Consider the following 18,910-nt stretch of genomic DNA (forward strand, 5'->3'; position numbering starts at 1 on the left):
GCTTGTAATTTTTTTTTTATAAATAATAATTTCTATAGAAGTTTTTATGTGTTACTAGTATGTATCTCGTGCATTTGCACGAGTAATAATATAAAAACTGTGAAAAAAATATTACGGTAAAATTTTTATGGAAGAGTCAACCCACAATCCGATCCAAGTATCCATTTATTCTCACATATATCCAAATTAACCACAGCTCTCGACCCGGCAATCCGGACACTTTAAAAATTAAGCATCATTATATATATATATATAGATAGATTAGTTAGTTAAAAAGTTGAACTTATATTGTTAAAATGTCTCGCGTTTATCAAATTTTGAGTTGAATTTAAAATATAAAGTGTTATTAGCCTAGTTGGTTAAAAGGTTGTACTTGTTTTGTTAGGTTGTAAGTTTGAACTATACCTATAGCATTTTTAATTTTATTTTTAACCGTTTTAAGTTTATGGGTGGGTTAACCCACAATCCGACCCAAGTATCAATTTACTCTCACATATATTCAAATTAACCACAGCTCTCGACCCGGCAATCCGGACACTTTAAAAATTAAGTATCATTATATATATATAGATTAGTTAGTTAAACAGTTGAACTTATATTGTTAAAATGTCTCGCGTTTATCAAATTTTGAGTTGAATTTAAAATATAAAGTGTTATTAGCCTAGTTGGTTAAAAGGTTGTACTTGTTTTGTTAGGTTGTAAGTTTGAACTATACCTATAGCATTTTTAATTTTATTTTTAACCGTTTTAAGTTTATGGGTGGGTTAACCCACAATCCGACCCAAGTATCAATTTACTCTCACATATATCCAAATTAACCACAGCTCTCGACCCGGTAATCCAGACACTTTAAAAATTAAGTATCATTATATATATATAGATTAGTTAGTTAAACAGTTGAACTTATATTGTTAAAATGTCTCGCGTTTATCAAATTTTGAGTTGAATTTAAAATATAAAGTGTTATTAGCCTAGTTGGTTAAAAGGTTGTACTTGTTTTGTTAGGTTGTAAGTTTGAACTATACCTATAGCATTTTTAATTTTATTTTTAACCGTTTTAAGTTTATGGGTGGGTCAACCCACAATCCGACCCAAGTATCAATTTACTCTCACATATATCCAAATTAACCACAGCTCTCGACCCGGCAATCCGGACACTTTAAAAATTAAGGAGCATTATGCTTAATTTTTAAAGTGTCCGGATTGCCGGGTCGAGAGCTGTGGTTAATTTGGATACTTGGGTCGGATTGTGGGTTGACCCGCCTTTAAATTTAAAACGGTTAAAAATAAAATTAAAAATGCTAAAGGTATGTTTTGAACTTGCAACCTAACAAAATAAATACAACTCTTTAACCAACTGGGCTACAAAGACTTTATATTATAAATTCAACACCAAATTTGATAAACGCGGGACGTTTTAATATTAATATAAGTTCAACTTTTTAACTAACTAATCTATATATATAATGATGCTTAATTTTTAAAGTGTCCGGATTGCCGGGTCGAGAGCTGTGGTTAATTTGGATACTTGGGTCGGATTGTGGGTTGACCCGCCTTTAAATTTAAAACGGTTAAAAATAAAATTAAAAATGCTAAAGGTATGTTTTGAACTTGCAACCTAACAAAATAAATACAACTCTTTAACCAACTGGGCTACAAAGACTTTATATTATAAATTCAACACCAAATTTGATAAACGCGGGACGTTTTAATATTAATATAAGTTCAACTTTTTAACTAATTAATCTATATATATAATGATGCTTAATTTTTAAAGTGTCCGGATTGCCGGGTCGAGAGCTGTTAATTTGGATATTTGGGTCGGATTGTGGGTTGACCCGCCTTAAATTTAAAATGGTTAAATATAAAATAAAAATGCTAGAGGTATGTTTCGAACTTGCAACCTAACAAAAACAAGTACAACCTTTTACCAACTATGCTACTAAGACTTTATATTTAAAATTCAACACCAAATTTGATGAACGCGGGACGTTTTAAAACCAAATATATAATGATGTTGAGTAATAGATACTTGGGTCGGATTGTGGGTTGACCCACCCATAAATTTAAAACGATTAAAAATAAAATTAAAAATGTTATCCGTAATTTTTTTCACGGTTTTTTATATTATTAATCGTGCAAATGCACGGGCTAAATACTAGTTCAATTAAATAAGGAGTTACCAATTAAATAATTAATTTGTAAATAATAAAAAACAATACCTAAAAAATCAAATAAATTAAATAAAAATCTAAACGATATATAATACAAACTTACAAAGATTAAAATTATAACGAAAATCATTAAACAAGTAATTTCTCCATCCTTTAAAGATAAATTCATTTTTTGAGTTGTAAAAAAAATTCAAAGAAATCAATAAAACCGTCCACAAAATAACATCTAAAAACAAATCAAATTTAAACTAAATAAAATTTTAAAAGTTAAATAGTACAAATTTATAAAAATTAAAATATCTAATGGAAATCATTAAACAATAATGTAACTTCTTCTTAATGACTTAAAAGACAAATTCATTTAAGTTTTATATCAATGAAGGATGAAGTAAAGAAATTCAAACAAATAAAAAAAAGGTATTGCAAAAATTTCTACTCAAAAAATTTTAATCGTCAATGATTTTTTTCTTTGTCTGAGTGTTGATAAACAATACCGAAAAAAGAACAATCTACAAATATTTTGATTAAAATAATGAGAAAAACTAGATATATCATTGAATGATACCTATAAAAAAAATATTTAGATAAAAGATAAATTTCAAAAATTCTTTATTAGAAAAATAAAAAATAACTTCAGATCCGACAATAACATCTTCTTTGATGAAAAAAAAAGACTGACACGAATTCGAAAAATTATCATTAACACGATTAGAGGTTATAAATATCAGACAACCCAATCAAATCGAAGAGTATTATTCAAAATACTTTTCAGACAAATCTTATCCAGGTAAATATAATAGGTTCGAAACAAAATACAATAAATGAGATATTATAAATTAGTCATTAAAGAGTTGACCATATGCATTTTCACAAAAATATAAAATTAATATTTTTGAAAGAAAAAAATATAAAATTAATAAACTTGTTTGGAAACGTGTAACTCACATGGTTTTACATTTAAAGCATCATTAATGATTTGATTCGGAAACACCTACCACCTAAGTAGGGTCTGTTGGCCCAACTCAATCACATTTCTCTATTTTTTTTATCTGAGTTTATTTGATTTTGAGTTTATTGTCATCTTGTCTATATAATTTATTTTAAAATTGTTATAATTTATCAAGATTTTATTATTGAAATAATTTTTAATTTTTAATATAAGAATATTATTTTAGTCATTATTGAAGTATTATTATTATTTAATATTTCATTCAATAAAAATGTCATCATGTTTATTACTTTTTAAATCATAATATTTTTAGAGATTAAATATTGATTATTTTATATAAAACATAAATCATAAATTTATATGTGCTTAAAAAATGTACTTTAAATTTAATTTATAATATAGTATGGTTGTTAATGTTAACTTTCTTTATTAAATATTTATTTTACATATAAAAACTTTATTTTATTTTAAAATATATAATTGACTTTTTATAATAATTTTAACTATGTTTATATTAAATAAAATTATATAACAAGTTATTTAGTTTATATAGATAAATCAAAATATATCTGATGATCTTCAAATTCACTCACCCAATACACTTGTATTGACAATGACAATCAAATTTATCTTGGAATAATTATAAAAAAAAAGTAACAATGTATTTTATAAAATTGTGATTAATTTTCATTATCATGAATTATAAATAAAAAAAATTGTTTTCGTATGTCTAGATTTTTTTTTTTTTTTATATTTTGATAAATAAATCTCTTTAAATTATTTTTTAATTTATAACTTGACCTTTTATAGTCTTAATTTTAACTTAATGGACTCCTTTTTAGTTTCATAAAATTTAATATATATATATATATATTATTTTATTGATTAAGAATTAAATAATTTTTAAATTAATTCTCGTCTCATGTTTAATTAAAATTATATATCTAGACAATATTTTCTTAAGAAAATATGTACATCTCAATCTTAATGAAAATGTTTTATAAAAGAACATAATGTTAATGTGACAAACAAAATATATGCATTAATTTTTAAAATTACTTTGTTCTAAAAAAGTGTTAGGATAAATTGTTTGTTTATTAGGAGTATATTAAATGATAATACAAATAATTGTTTAAGAATATATACATTTAAACTAAAAAGAGATTCATTGTTTATATTTACTCATTTTCATTATAGTTGTATCTTTCTACTTACACTTCCATTACAGAAATATTATTTAATCATACATATATATCTTTATTTTTAAATGAATCACACATATACTTATCTAGTTAAATATGTAAATCTTAAATAAGTTTAGTAGTATACTCTCTTTTTTATTTATTTATGTGAACTTACATAGTCATTATCCCGCTTGTAGATAAAAGGGTTCTTAACAAAAATGGAATATAAAATTTTTTAAAGTAAGACGATTATTCTTTAAGCTACCTTAGATTGGTTATAATTATAATTTTTGTTTATGCTGTCATAAACAAAGGAAAGTTGTTCTTTTAAGTATATCCGAGGAGGATTGTTCTTTAAGCTAAACTTAAGATTAGAGAGATAATGCTAATGTTATAAGAACTATTTTTTTGTGTGTGTATGAATTAGGTATAAATTTTGGAGCCGGTTATCAACTACTACTTATACCCGAACTTGACGGATATTTCAATTTTACTCTTTATTCTCAATTTGAACTACGCATTCCCACTCCCACTCGTACAAAAAATATTTATGGGTAATCAAATTTTTAAATATCTATTGTCAACTTTCCTTAAAACTAAAAAATCTCATTTGAAAGAAAGTAACTCATGACTAAAAAATCAATTTTGTGAATCTAAGAAATTCATTGGGTCCAAGAACCCATTAGATAGATACACAGCAAATCATCCTTTCCTACCAAGAATGAAGAATCCCTTCCGAATCCAAATTCATTTTTGTGGACAATTAAATAACCCATAAGACTAAGTCTAAGTGACCCTTTAAATACAAAACACCCCAAAGTTTAATACTAATGAGCCTTTGTTAAAATTTGTAAACTCTTTTTGTATCACCACCAAAAAACTTTTGAAAATAAACACTTATGTTAACAAATAACTCCTTAATACAAATATCAATAAAATAAAATATTCAAAATTGGAAACTCACTAATTAACTTAAGTAATAATTAAGAGATCAAATATCACGCATTCAATTTTTACTTGCACCACCTTAATTTTAAATTAATAAGTGACTGTAAGATAGTGCTTGATGATATTCTATATTAAAATACTTTTTTTAAATAATATATCCATTAAAAGGACAAGGTTTACGGGCCAATATATAAGTTTCAATATGACCCATATATTTATTTGTATTCTGGATTTTGTGTTTTGATGTTTGTACATCCCGATTTGTTAATCTATTTTTGCTTTAATTGAAAGAAAGAAAGAAAAGTTGACATTTTGTTGAGCTGAAATTGTTCTGAGAATAATATGGACCACCATGTTTCGGGGACTTAAACATAAAACTTTTAGGACATTCTTAAATTAGATATTTTTTAAGAATGGTTATGAATAGGGGAGTTCATCGGTTCGGTTTTCGAGTTATTCGAGTTTCTCGGTTCGGTTTATTCGAATTTTTATTTCTTTTAGTCAATTCGAAAACCGAACCGAATTCGAATAAATTTTAATTAAACCGAACCGAATTCAATATTTGGTTCGAATTTCGAATTCAAACCGAATTCGTTTTTTTTTTTAATTTTTGGAACTAGTATAACTCAAAATAAATTAAACCAGTCATGAATCGAACCTGGCTTTATACTGTGGCAGGGTATTATTCTACCACTAAATCACTAATGCTTTTGTTTTCTTTTTCTTTTATTATAATTTGATTATATTGAACTTTTTCTTAAGCTAAGTTTGGAAAAATAATTAATAAAAAATGAATTCGGTTTTCGGTTTGGTTTTCGAGTTGAAACCCAAACTCGAAAACCAATTCGAAAACCGTATTTGAATTCGAATTGGTTTGAAATTCGATTCGAAAACCGAAAATGAAATTCGAATTCGGTTTATTCGAATTCGGTGAATTCAAATTCGGTCGGATATTCGGTTCAGACCAAATATTGAGCACTCCTAGTTATGAATTTTTCAACAACAACATTAATATAAAAAATCGAATAAATAAACTTTAGAAAGCGAGATAATCCAGAGTTGCTTTAGTTGTGTACCAAGTCACGAAAACTTGTCATTTTTTGCAAGACTAATTAGCTACCATAAACTGATCTATACTACTTCATTGAAATATTGTGACATTTTATCTTGAATTTTTTCAAATTGATAATTTTGTGAGGCTGTTTTTTTCTTAATAATCAATTTATTATTGCCGTGAAAGCACACAAATATTAATTTTATATATTAAGTTGTTGCATAAAAAAATTAATAATTCCGTACATATATCAAACAAAATCCTATTTTTTAAAATCAAATATGCTAAAAAAGAAAAGAAAATCATGTTGTCAAAATTAAGAAGTTCACATGATGTTAGGTTTGAACACATAATATTATTTTTATTTGTTTTTAAAATGGTTTTTAAAATTTAGCTAGCTAGTATTAATTCAAGATACATACAAAAATAAATATATTAATTTATAAAATAACATCAGTAAAACTGTAAAATAATTAAATTAACATCTAATTGTTAAATAAAATTATGACAAATTTGTAAAAATTAAAATTTTAATTAAAAAAAACAACAATAGAATTTGTTCGGAGTGACTTCAAATATTTGTAACGATAAGTGAAGAAATAGAATCAATCAAACAAACTAATAAAACGGTGTCAGAGAAATCTTGAAAATTATTTTTGACCAAGAGTTAGTCTCTACAAAAGATTCTAAGTAACATTGAAAATTATTTTTGACCAAGAATTAGTAAGCAACGTCGAAAAAGTTATGTAGAGTGATAACCAACATTTTACATATGGGCTCTCAAACTAAAAGAAAAATAGTTTTAACGATTTTGTTTAAAAAAATAACTTCAAATATAGTAATTTCATCTATTTTATTATTTAATATGGGACTAACATGAACTTGAGAAATGATGATCAAGACAATTGAAACGTGTGAACAACAAGTGAATAAAACTTCATGTAAAAAATATAACTAGGCTAATAAAAAAGATATTGCACCACACAGAAATTCTGAATTCAAACCTAAATGATAAAAAAAATGAGACCAATTCAATATTAAAAAAGATTAATGGCTAATACAAAATAATAACTTTGACTCCATCTAATTTTATATTTGTAGAAAGAGACTAAAGGATTCAAACTCAAGAGCAAAGTTTAGCCTTAACGTCATTACATCCCTATTTATTCATATTTTAACTTAATTATTTAATTTAAAATAAAATGTAATAAAATATTTTTAAAATAATTAATTGTTTTAATTTTTGAATAAAATAGTAATTAGATTATATAAATATATATTTATTTAAAAGAATTATATATATTTTAAATAAATATATTATAAATAAAATTATATATATATAAATTAAAATTGTTAAATCTTATTAAAAAATTGAAATGATTTTTTTTTATATATTTCTATTTTTAATATATTACTAAACGTTTTATTGTTTTTTTAAAATTTATAAAATTAATTTTTAAAATTTATAATATTTTTAATTTATTAGAATAAGTTCATAATATTAAAAAGAAATTATATATTTTACTAATATATTATATAAATATATATATATATATATATATATGTATTTAGAATTATTAATATTTTTTAAAAGATTTCAAAATAAAATCATTATCTTAAAATATTTTATTCTAAATTATTATTATTTAAGTGATTTGATTAATATTCATTTGTTAAATATTTAAATAATTATTTAAAATAAAATATATTATAAATATATTTATATATAAATTAAAAAATTTAATCTTATTAAAAATAATTATACAACTTAAAATTATTATTTTTATTCAAAAAATTTAAAATTAATTCATTTTTAACATATTTTATTACATTTTATTTTATAATAAAATAATCATACTATTAAAAAAATATTAGATAAATAGAAAAAAATCTCTATAAAAGTATATTTGATATTTTTCTCATATATATTAGCTCTTGTAATCACTTTTGGATTAAATTAAATGAAACCTTTTATTATAAAAAGTAGATGGAAAAAATGATTTTTTTTTTTTGATAAATTTTAGAAATTGAGAACTAAAATTGAGTGGATAAAAATAAAAAATTTAGAAAAATGAATTTTGTTAATACCAAATAAGTGACTTTTCTTGAAAAAGGTCCTTGTCTTATTGACTTTTCTACACTGTCATGCTTTCATTCTCCAAAACCATATATCATAAGCTAAGTTATCTCTATAAAATCCCATTAAATTTGTAAATAAATTCATTCTCCTCCTCCCAAATCAAATACCATATCTCATAACTTCTGTAAGTGGCTTTCCAACAATTGATCAACAATGAAGACATACCTTGTAATGTGCAGGCTGCTTCTGATCATCACTTTACAATGCATGTCCATGCAATCTCATCAGGTTCTATCATCATCTAATTCTCTTGCTTCTATACCTAGTAATTTGTCATGTCCTAATGAACAACTTCAAATTCTGCTCCAATTCAAGCATATGTTTCCAATTGATCATAAATCTCCTAATGAAAGCTTTTGTGGTTATGAACCATCTTACCCAAAAACAATATCTTGGAATGAGAGTAACCCAAATTGCTGTTCATGGAATGGTGTAACATGCAATGATCTTACTGGTGAGGTCATTGGTATTGACCTCAGTTGTAGCCAACTTTCTGGAACTTTCCATCCAAACACCACTCTCTTCAACCTTCCAAGCTTAACAAATCTAAACCTTGCTTTCAACAACTTTCATAGTTCTCCTATACCATCTTCTATTGGCATATTAGCACCCACCATCACACATCTTAACCTTTCAACTTCTTCTTTTGCTGGCCCAATCCCATCAGAGATCGCCCACCTCTCTAAATTAGTTCTCCTTGATCTTTCTGGAGGTGTGTTTAGTCCTGATCAAAGTAATTATACAAGATTAAGACTTGAAAAACATGACTTTCAGTACATCATTAGTAACCTGACACAATTGGAAATCCTATATCTGAACTATATAAACATGTCTTCTTGCATTATTCCAGATTCCATAGTGAATCTAACTTCCTTAACATCTCTTTATTTGATATACAATATTGGGTTGTATGGAGAAGTTCCTGATGGTGTTTTCAACTTACCAGCCTTACAATATCTCTTCATATGGAATTACTATGAGCTCAATGGAAGTTTTCACAATGTGAACTGGAATATAAGTGGGACTAATCCTCTTAAGGATCTAGAACTTACTTCCATAAGTTTATCTGGTGGTTTACCCGATTCAATTGGTTATCTTCGCTCATTAAACTACTTGGCAATAAACAATTGCAATCTTTTAGGACCATTTCCTGATTCTATTGGAAACCTCTCCCAACTTATTGGGTTGTCATTGCGTTCCAACAATTTTACTGGTCTTATCCCTCATTCTCTTTCAAATCTTAATGAACTCAAATATCTTTATCTATCCTATAATGAATTTGAAGGACAAATCCCAACCAACATGACTAGTCTTCAGAAACTATACACTCTTGATTTGAGGAATAATTTGTTACAAGGCTCAATTCCTGTTGGTCTGTTTGAGTTTCCAAATTTATTTAGCATAAGTCTGGACAACAACATGCTTTCAGGTGCACTGCCATCTATCTTCTTTAAAAACCATTCAAAGTTGACATATTTCACCATTTCAAAAAACAATCTATCTGGCCCAATACCGCAGTCCATTTCAAATTTGAGAGAGCTTTATCAATTCGATCTTTCTTTCAATAATTTTGATGGCACATTGTACCTTGATACATTTTCAAACACAACAAGACTAGCCATGGTTTATTTAGAAAATAATGAAAACTTATCAGTGGTAGACGCGTATGGAAATTTCTCTACCATTACTTCACTGGATTTGTCTTCATGTCAATTACAAAACTTTCCTGTTAAGTTTTTGACAACTTCAAAAAACCTCCAATTTCTTGACCTTTCGAAAACAGGGGTTAATGGCCAAATACCTGAATGGATTGGAGAAATGAGCAGCATGAGACTTTTTCGTGCATCCAATAATAAGATAAAAGGAGAGATCCCTTCTTCTATATGTAACATGAGCTTTCTATTGCAACTTAAGTTGTCCTATAATGAGCTTGATGGTCCAATTCCTCCATGTTTTGGAAATTTCAGCATGACACTTTCAGTACTAGACCTTCGAAATAATAATTTAGAAGGTGGCATTCCAACAACTTATTCAAAGGACAACATGCTTATAATACTTGCTTTGAATGGGAATCATTTACAAGGATCAATACCAAAATCACTTTCACTCTGTAATCACTTACAAGTGTTAGACTTTGGAAACAATATGATAAATGGGACATTTCCCAGTTGGGTAGATGCACTTCCAGAGTTACAGGTTCTTATATTGAGGTTTAATAAATTGCATGGCTTGATTGACATTTCGAAAACTACATCTCCTTTTCCTAAATTGCGCATATTTGATGTATCACATAACGAGTTCACTGGTCTCTTGCCATCATATTATTTTAGCAACTTCAATGATATGAAGACGTTGAATCAGAAAAGCATAAGTTCAATATATTCGTCCAATATGTTTTATCAAGTTTCTGTTACAATAACAATGAAAGGACATGATGCTCATATTGAAGGATTTATCTTGGAATCACGGACAATTATTGATTTGTCAAGCAATAAGTTTGAGGGAGCCATTAATCCAATTGTTGTTGGCAATTTGGTTGGACTCACAATATTAAATATGTCCAACAATCATCTGACCGGACATATACCTGTCAACTTGGGAAATTTAGTCCAGCTTGAATCATTGGACCTATCTTCAAACCAACTTATTGGAGAAATACCTCAAGAACTTACAAGTCTAACATTCCTTGAAGTTCTGAATCTTTCTTGCAATAGACTTGAAGGACACATACCTCAGGGTAAGCAATTCAACACATTTTCAAATGATTCTTACTTGGAGAACATGGCATTATGTGGATCCCCTTTGTCAACAAAATGTGAGTGGCATGAAATGGAAACACCACCACCAGGTCCACCACCACATGATGATTCTGAAGATGATTCATTTTGGCAAGGTGGTTTGATGGGGTACACATTTGGAATGATAATTGGGTTAGCAGCTGGCTGTCTTTCATTTTATACGGGAAGACCTAAATGGTTTGCGACAATGATGGATGGAATACAGAAAAAATCATAAAAGAATATTCAATTTCATGAGGTAATTAATACATAGTAACTAATGTCAAATTTTGTATTTCAGTGTAATAGATAACAAAACTGATAGATACATGTTAACATTCTTATATACTTTATTAAACCAACATTTTCAAACTAATCATATTGTCTATATTGGATCAGGTACTACTTGAAAAGGTTTCGAGTTGAACATGGACATGCTCGTTTCACTTTGTATTTGTCTTCTAAAATGTTTTATGTTTTCACAAGATAATGTTTATAGCACTTTGAATCTTATATTTTAGACATTGTAAATTTATAACTTTTGAATTTTATATTTTGGACATCTTAAATTTGTAACATAATTAGATGTATAAGGTGTAAATTTGTAGCATAATTGGATGTATAGGGTGTACTCATAACACACTAACTTAACATTATTTTCTTGTAAGAAACAAAACTCTTGTTTACTTTTGGATTTAATAATTAAGATATAAAATTAAAAGTAGTGTAGGCAAATTATTTGTTTTTATTTGTTCTTTGAAAAAATTAATTCCAATATTTCTTTTTGTTGATTGATCCAATTTCAAACTATGTAAATATTTTATATATAATATAACTTTCATCCATACATTACATCTTCTATATCCTATAACTCAACCTTTTTATCTCACAAAATGGGTCTACCATTATATATATATTTGACAAATTGTTAACATATTACTCTGATTTTCATAAAATATTGTTTATTAATAATAATAACAATTTAATTCAAAAATATACATGTGAGCACAAAACTTATAACTAAATAAATTTTACCATAAAATTAGCAACAATTGGGTACAAACTAGACAATAACTTTTAGGTTTGAACTATCATGTATATTTTTTGTGACATTATTTATAAAATAAAAATCATAATCTCGTGCGATTTATAAATTTGATATTTTGATTCGGTTAGTGAACAAATCTCAAACTTGACACGAAGGACCAATGGGTCGGCCATAAGGTAGGTAATTTGAATAGATTGTTACCCGAGAACTAGTTGAATACATTGTTAGTTACCATATATATAATCATAACATTATTTACTAATTAAGATTGGTTAGAAGAAGATTGCTAATTTGTCAATGTCTTAATAGCATTTAATTAGGCAGAAAAGAAAGACAAAGGAAGATAATTCAATTCCAATATTACATTTTCCTCATTTAAAATGCAAACATTTCCTCTGTTTTTATCCTCCAACACCACCAAACAACACTTTATTGCATCAATGGAAAGCCAGAAGAAACCTTTCTACATTAATTCAAAATGACAATAGACATAGATTAAGAACACTGAAAACCAGAAGGGACACCTTTACCACAATAATTCAAAAGAAGGGTCAATGAAACAGGAACATTGAGATTATTGCCCAACACATTAGCCTTAATGGCAGTACAAAGACATACAGCAGCCTCAAAGTCATCTAACCCTTCAATGAGGCTACAACAAGGAGTCTTTGGTGGGATTCCCACTTTAAGATGCAACAATCCCTTCAATGCATCCTCACATATCCCAAACTTTAGGGTATCATTTGGACACTTATTTTTTCCAGAAGGAGTAGTAGGTTTTGGCTTCATAAAAGGTGGTGGAGGGCAAGAAACCGGCTTTGGAGGAGGCGGTGGAGGGCAAGAAACCGGTTTTGGTGGAGGCGGGCATGCGACATATTCGGAGCTGACCAAATTGATCAAGAATAGAAGGTTGAGAAATAGGAACATGGAACTTGTTGCAAATGCCTTAGAAGCCATTTAGAAATAGAATAAAAAACAAACTAGGGATTGAAATTGTTGTTTAGATTTGAGGGTTTGAAAGGTGTTTATATATAGAGGTTTGTATTCATATTTGGTGCCTCAATTTATAAGGCTTCAATTTTTTATAATCACAGGTCTAAGATATATCAAACAAAATAGTAGAGATTTTTAGCTGGCACTCAATTAAAGTTGAAAGGTTGTGTCAAGGTCTCATGGCATAACTAACACCATTCATTTTGATAATTTTGTTACAAAATATATATGAATATTTCATAACTAATTGATTAACACAAATATGTAATCACGGGTCGATTCCATCTGAAAGCGTATTGAATTTTTGCGGGGTCATAATTGTGGGATGTCGTACTAGTTCTCATATAACTCCAAAAAAGAAAATTTGTTGGAAAAATTATTTTTTTTAGCACATATCTCATCCGAATAACCGATCCAAACCAAAATATATACATCCTTAGCTTAAAAGATCACTTTAATTGTCAAATAAATAATGGTTTTCTTAATCTAAATTTAGACTAGATTCATAATTAAAAAGTGTTTCTAAATGGAAATTTGTTACTCACAATAGTTGTTTGACAATGTTGCTTTCTGACCGGAATTTTGCATTAATAAAAATCTCATCCTTTCAAAATAAAATAAAATAATTAAGATTTAAAGCAATGTCTACCATATATATGTTCTGCTTTATAAATCAAAACAGCTTGGAATTATATATTTATAATCTTGTGATATTTCAAATACTAAGCAGTCATTTTCTAAAAAAAAAAAAATCAATTTTGGATTCGATGGTTTTAAATAGCTTTAATTAGGAGATCAAAACTTGAGGTGTTAAATCTTCTCAAATATTCTTAGGTCCCCCACATGAGAAGAAATTCAATTCAATATTAATATTACTAGTGAATTTACTTTAAAATGATTGTTTAAAATATATATATTTGAAAATATAAGGAGAAAAAATAACATGCCCTTTTCTCAAGATTTAAAATTAATTTTTATATCTTAAAATCACTCAATATATAAAATAATAAAAAAAAAAAAGGTGTGATTGTTCAAAGGGCCCAACCAATTGGGCTGAACGAGGCCGCTGAAGCAGCCAGCAGCTTGTTATCCTTCCACTGTAGGGAGCGGGAGGTATTCGCTGCTCTGTTAAACCAGCCTTGCGCATTACCCTCCACTCTAAAGGCCCATCAGACTAAGCCTTCGCTTAAGCCGCTAGACCCAACTCCCCACTTGGAACGGGCAAGCCATTTATAGGCAACAACACAGCCTCACCCTTTCAATTGAGCCCAAGTCCAATCACATCAATACCCCCACTTGGGTTATAGGCTAACGCTACTAAGCCCGGTGATAGTAAAGTCTCTAGTTTCTTATTTTATCCTTATGTTTATACTTTCAATCTTCCAATGTGGGAAAATCATCAGACCTATTCCCCTTATCAATCAGAAAATATTCAATTACAGCACAGAGGGCAAAGAGAAAAAGATTCAAAAAATGGGAGACAAATATATGTTTTTTTGTGAAGAAAGAAGATACTGACATATTTCTTCAAAATCAAAGGATGATTATGATTTTATCTTTGAGGAGAAAATATTACATAGACTTTACATGCATTTGGAGAAAATGGAGAGGAAGTTTGATTGATTGGCAGAAGGTTCAACATCTATGATTATGAAATTAACAAATTTTATAATGATTTGACTGGATAGAATCTTGTTTGGATGTATAACAAATTCTGAAAAATTACCAGAAAAGACACCAAAAAGTCTGAAAAAATAATGTATGTGTTCATTTATTTTGTTAGTATTAATGTTAAACGCTAACTTGTCTGAGTGCTATCGTTTTTCCTATTTAGCCTAGCTCAATAATTGAGAGAATTCTCTTACTTGGAATCTAAGATGAGAGTTTTCCTTCTGGATTAATCAGAACATCTATGGATAGAACGAACTTGTAATGGGATCTCAAATAAGTTGGTTTTTATCGTTTTTTAGGCTCATTAGGACTGGAAAGAGGCTCTTAAGTTGATAAAAAAAAAAATAAAAAAATAAAAAGAAAGGCAGAGTTCAACACTTATTTGATGTCTCAATTGAGAAAAAAATCCTGTTATTTTGGGGATTTTATTCCTTCAAATTGACCGCATTATTTTATGGGTGAAAATTTGTAAGTAATATGTTAGTGCTTTCTTCTTTATAATATAGTTTCTTTAATGAAATTTTGTTCATGATTTAGAACAACTTGCGTTCACCACTTGAACTCTTCTAGTGAGTTTCTTGCTTCTTGCGTATTCTCTCATACTGGGCGAGAAAACAATATTATTTTGAACATTTTTAGAATTAATAATATAAAATATAGAGACCAGACCAGACCAAAACAATAGGTGAGACTATTATTACTGAATAGTGAATACTGACGGTGGAGAATAAGAGATAAACATTGTCCAACCATATAAACAAACAAAACCAATGCATGTTATCCAAACCACCTCTACACTTTGTGGTTCTCCTTTCATAATGCTCTCTCATTAAACCAACCAACCAAAACACTCACTCTCTTTCATTTCCAGCCATCATCATGAACGACACAGTAGACAAGTTAGTCATCTTCTTAGCCAAACGCGACGGCATAGACAAGCTCGTCAAGACCTTCCAATACGTTTCCAAGCTAGTCCATTGGCGGCTCGAGACAACTCACCCCGACCTCGCCAATCGAGCCAAGCTATGGGAGGTTGCTTCCGGCCTTAGTCGCAAAGCTTTCCGATCAGGAAGGTTCCTCACCGGCTTCAATGCACTTAGGAGGAACCCAGGTCCCACCTCCACTTTCAGGGTTCTATCTGTCCTCTCAAACGCAGGAGAAATGGTCTACTTCTTCTTTGACCATTTTCTCTGGTTCGCCAGGATCGGTCTGCTCGATGCATCTTTGGCTAGGAGGATGAGCTTTGTCTCTGCTTTCGGTGAATCCTTCGGGTATGTTTTCTTTATCATAACCGACCTTATACTAATCAGAGACGGGTTGACACTAGAGAGAAAGCTCGTCATGGATTCGAAGGAGGAAGATGATGATGTGGGAGATAAAGTTAGTAAGATCAGGGGAGATAGAGTGATGAGGCTCATGGCTATTTCGGCTAACTTAGCCGACTTGTTCATCGCTTTGGCCGATATCGAGCCCAATCCCTTCTGTAACCACACGATTACGCTTGGGATTAGCGGGCTAGTCTCTGCATGGGCTGGCTGGTACAGGAACTGGCCCTCTTGAATTCATTCATTGCATGCACAAAATGTTTGGAATTTTCCAACAACAACAAAAACAAATGAAAATGTCATGTTCTTAAGTGCTGATATTATGACAGCTGCATCATCAAATTCTCGAGATAACTCTCAAGTGATAAGAGTCTTAAACTTAAGAGGTTGATGTCTTAAGTCTAATTCTCATTGATTGAAGTGGGAATAGCAACAATATATCTTCTTCTTAAGTGGTAAATTGGTAATGTTATAACAGCTTCACCAGATATCTATCTATCTACCCACCCTGAGGTTGAAATCAAAAGTCATATTCTTAGTGAAAGCATCCTCCTTAGAAAAGACCCCGATAAAAAAAAAGTAAAACAAAACTCTCTCGTTCTTAAGTGGTAATGTTAAGTATGTTAGACAGCTACCTAAGATTCTCAAGATTTCTATCTCAAGTCATACTAAAAGCACTTTAATTGAACAAGAATGAGAAATGTTATTATAAGAAACTAATAGCTTCATCTAACAAATTTGAACAAATGTATATGCTAATAATAACAATAGTAATACAGTTTGCAAAATTTCTATGAAATATAACTATCCAAAACAGTTGAATGGAATTTTGCCATAAATATATATCTACTGCTTAATTACCCGATTGTAAACTTACTTGTTTGTCATCATTGGCCGGTTCTTCTCCCATGCTTTTCATTTCGAGTAACTTCTGGTTCTCTTCTTCGCTTTCAAGAGTCTTTGTTTCAGCAACAGCCTTGGGCTTGCTTGTTGATTGTTGATACATAATACCACCACTCATGCAAATCAATAGACCAATTGTGCCAATTAAAGTTGAATGTTTATCCCAGATAACCAAATTGATCACAACAGTCAACAACTTATTCACAATCCCAAGAACAGTGAAACCAGTTGCAGAAATTGCCCTCCGGCAAGAAAACCCAAAGAAAGAAATGGCTAACCCAAATAAACAGGACAACCCTACAGGCAAAACCACCTCGAAAGAGTACCAATCCGACTCATCTGAAATTTCATGCTTTATCTTCTTCAACTCCCCCATGACAAACAGCTCGATTGGGAAAAGTAGCAAAGCCTCGAGATTGTTATACAAAACAAGCCCCCATGTGTTCAAACCGATGGTCATAACAACATGCTTGATGTACACAAAATCTATCGACATGCTAACTAAATAAGCTGCAGCCCAGCTATAAGCCATGATGCTAAATTGGTAATCAGTTATAACATAAAGCACACTACCTCCAAAAATGGTTAGAAGTGAAATCCACGTTTTCACCATAGGCCATGGCTGGTGAAGGAATAGGGCTTCTCCAATAGCAACAAATATTGGGACAGCCGAGCGGAAGACAATAAATGTGTCAACATTTGCGTGAAGGAGAAGTTCGCTGTTGGTGAAAAGAGACAGATAGAATATGATAGCAGCTGGAAGGAATCTCCACATTGTTAAGAGATCAAGTTTGTCGTGCTCAAGTAGCTTCAACCAACCGCAGATGAGGACACCCAATGTGCTCGTGAAGTACTGTAAAGCTGTCAATGCTCCTGGGTATGGAAATTTCATGACAGCCCATTTGTTGATAATCGAAAGAAGTGAAGCTGATAAGCAGTATCCTGCAGCTATGCCGTAAACTGATGCTTGCTTTAAAAGGATTTCGAACAATGTTAGTTTAGCTGTGACTGAAACTGCTTCTCCATTTTTAGGGTTTTCTGCATCATTGCTCATCTTTTGAGCAAATGAAATAACAACCTTCTATATCTGGCAACAATTTTGATAATGAATTATATTAAAATCAAGTTGGAATCAGTCTATTTCATTGTTCATACTTAGAATCATATATGAGACTGTTTCGCAATGTAAGTCCTAGGTAATCCAGTAACTATTCGACGCCATTGAGAAATCATCTTAGCTATGAAATTAGGGAACATTTCAAAAAGAATTTCTAACAACGGAGAAATTTCCTGTCAGCGCTAGTAACTGTAAGCATGTTCATGTCAAATCTACATGGAATTAAGCATAAATAGGAATGAAACAACGAATTTTCCTTCTAAATAGACTCGGAAGACAGATTTACCTTGTTTTGCCAAGCGCCGATTGGATTTTTTACGCCTTTCGAAATGTGATTATAGTCGTATCCGTTGTCTCCTGTAGATTTGGTATCCGCAACAGAGCTGCAATGAAATTTGGATTCCGGATCTTCTCTCTCTCTCTCTCTCTGGCTGAAGATGACAGATCCAATGTCGTCGTCACCATCGTCATTCTTCTTTCGAGAACTGAGTTGCACTCTTCTGACTCACTGAGTTGCACTCTACTGACTCACTGAGTTTCACTCTACCGACTCACTGAGTTGCCTAGAATTATATGAACAAAGTGTAACCCTAAATAATATTTTAGAGTAAAATAACCATTTATTTT

General features: G+C 29.7%; 4 protein-coding genes across 4 annotated transcripts; 2 read left to right on the forward strand and 2 right to left on the reverse strand.

Annotated features, from left to right (window-relative positions):
• The first annotated feature begins 8,568 nt into the window (after positions 1-8,568).
• LOC124936990 (receptor-like protein 9DC3) lies at positions 8,569-11,758 on the forward strand. The gene is made up of 2 exons (XM_047477520.1): positions 8,569-11,485; positions 11,626-11,758. The coding sequence occupies exon 1, from the start codon at positions 8,603-8,605 to the stop codon at positions 11,462-11,464; it is 2,862 nt and encodes a 953-aa protein (XP_047333476.1). The 5' UTR covers positions 8,569-8,602; the 3' UTR covers positions 11,465-11,485; positions 11,626-11,758.
• Positions 11,759-12,604: 846 nt separating this feature from the next.
• Positions 12,605-13,275, reverse strand: LOC124937013 (14 kDa proline-rich protein DC2.15-like). The gene has a single exon (XM_047477533.1). It carries the CDS (start codon positions 13,229-13,231, stop codon positions 12,770-12,772), a length of 462 nt encoding a protein of 153 aa, XP_047333489.1. The 5' UTR covers positions 13,232-13,275; the 3' UTR covers positions 12,605-12,769.
• Positions 13,276-15,609: 2,334 nt separating this feature from the next.
• LOC124919836 (GDP-mannose transporter GONST3-like) lies at positions 15,610-18,719 on the reverse strand. The gene is made up of 2 exons (XM_047460183.1): positions 18,570-18,719; positions 15,610-18,253 (listed from the first exon to the last, which is right to left on the reverse strand). Exon 2 carries the CDS (start codon positions 18,218-18,220, stop codon positions 17,117-17,119), a length of 1,104 nt encoding a protein of 367 aa, XP_047316139.1. The 5' UTR covers positions 18,221-18,253; positions 18,570-18,719; the 3' UTR covers positions 15,610-17,116.
• LOC124919838 (peroxisomal membrane protein 11B) lies at positions 15,818-16,579 on the forward strand. Its single transcript, XM_047460184.1, has one exon. The coding sequence runs from the start codon at positions 15,818-15,820 to the stop codon at positions 16,496-16,498; it is 681 nt and encodes a 226-aa protein (XP_047316140.1). The 3' UTR covers positions 16,499-16,579.
• Positions 18,720-18,910: the final 191 nt, after the last annotated feature.

This window comes from Impatiens glandulifera, chromosome 1 (assembly GCF_907164915.1).
Source record: "Impatiens glandulifera chromosome 1, dImpGla2.1, whole genome shotgun sequence".
NCBI lineage: Eukaryota > Viridiplantae > Streptophyta > Magnoliopsida > Ericales > Balsaminaceae > Impatiens > Impatiens glandulifera.

Coding starts and splice junctions, on each gene's coding strand:
- LOC124936990 (XM_047477520.1), top strand. CDS start 8,603: ATGAAGACATACCTTGTAATGTGCAGGCTGCTTCTGATCATCACTTTA.
- LOC124937013 (XM_047477533.1), bottom strand. CDS start 13,231: ATGGCTTCTAAGGCATTTGCAACAAGTTCCATGTTCCTATTTCTCAAC.
- LOC124919838 (XM_047460184.1), top strand. CDS start 15,818: ATGAACGACACAGTAGACAAGTTAGTCATCTTCTTAGCCAAACGCGAC.
- LOC124919836 (XM_047460183.1), bottom strand. CDS start 18,220: ATGAGCAATGATGCAGAAAACCCTAAAAATGGAGAAGCAGTTTCAGTC.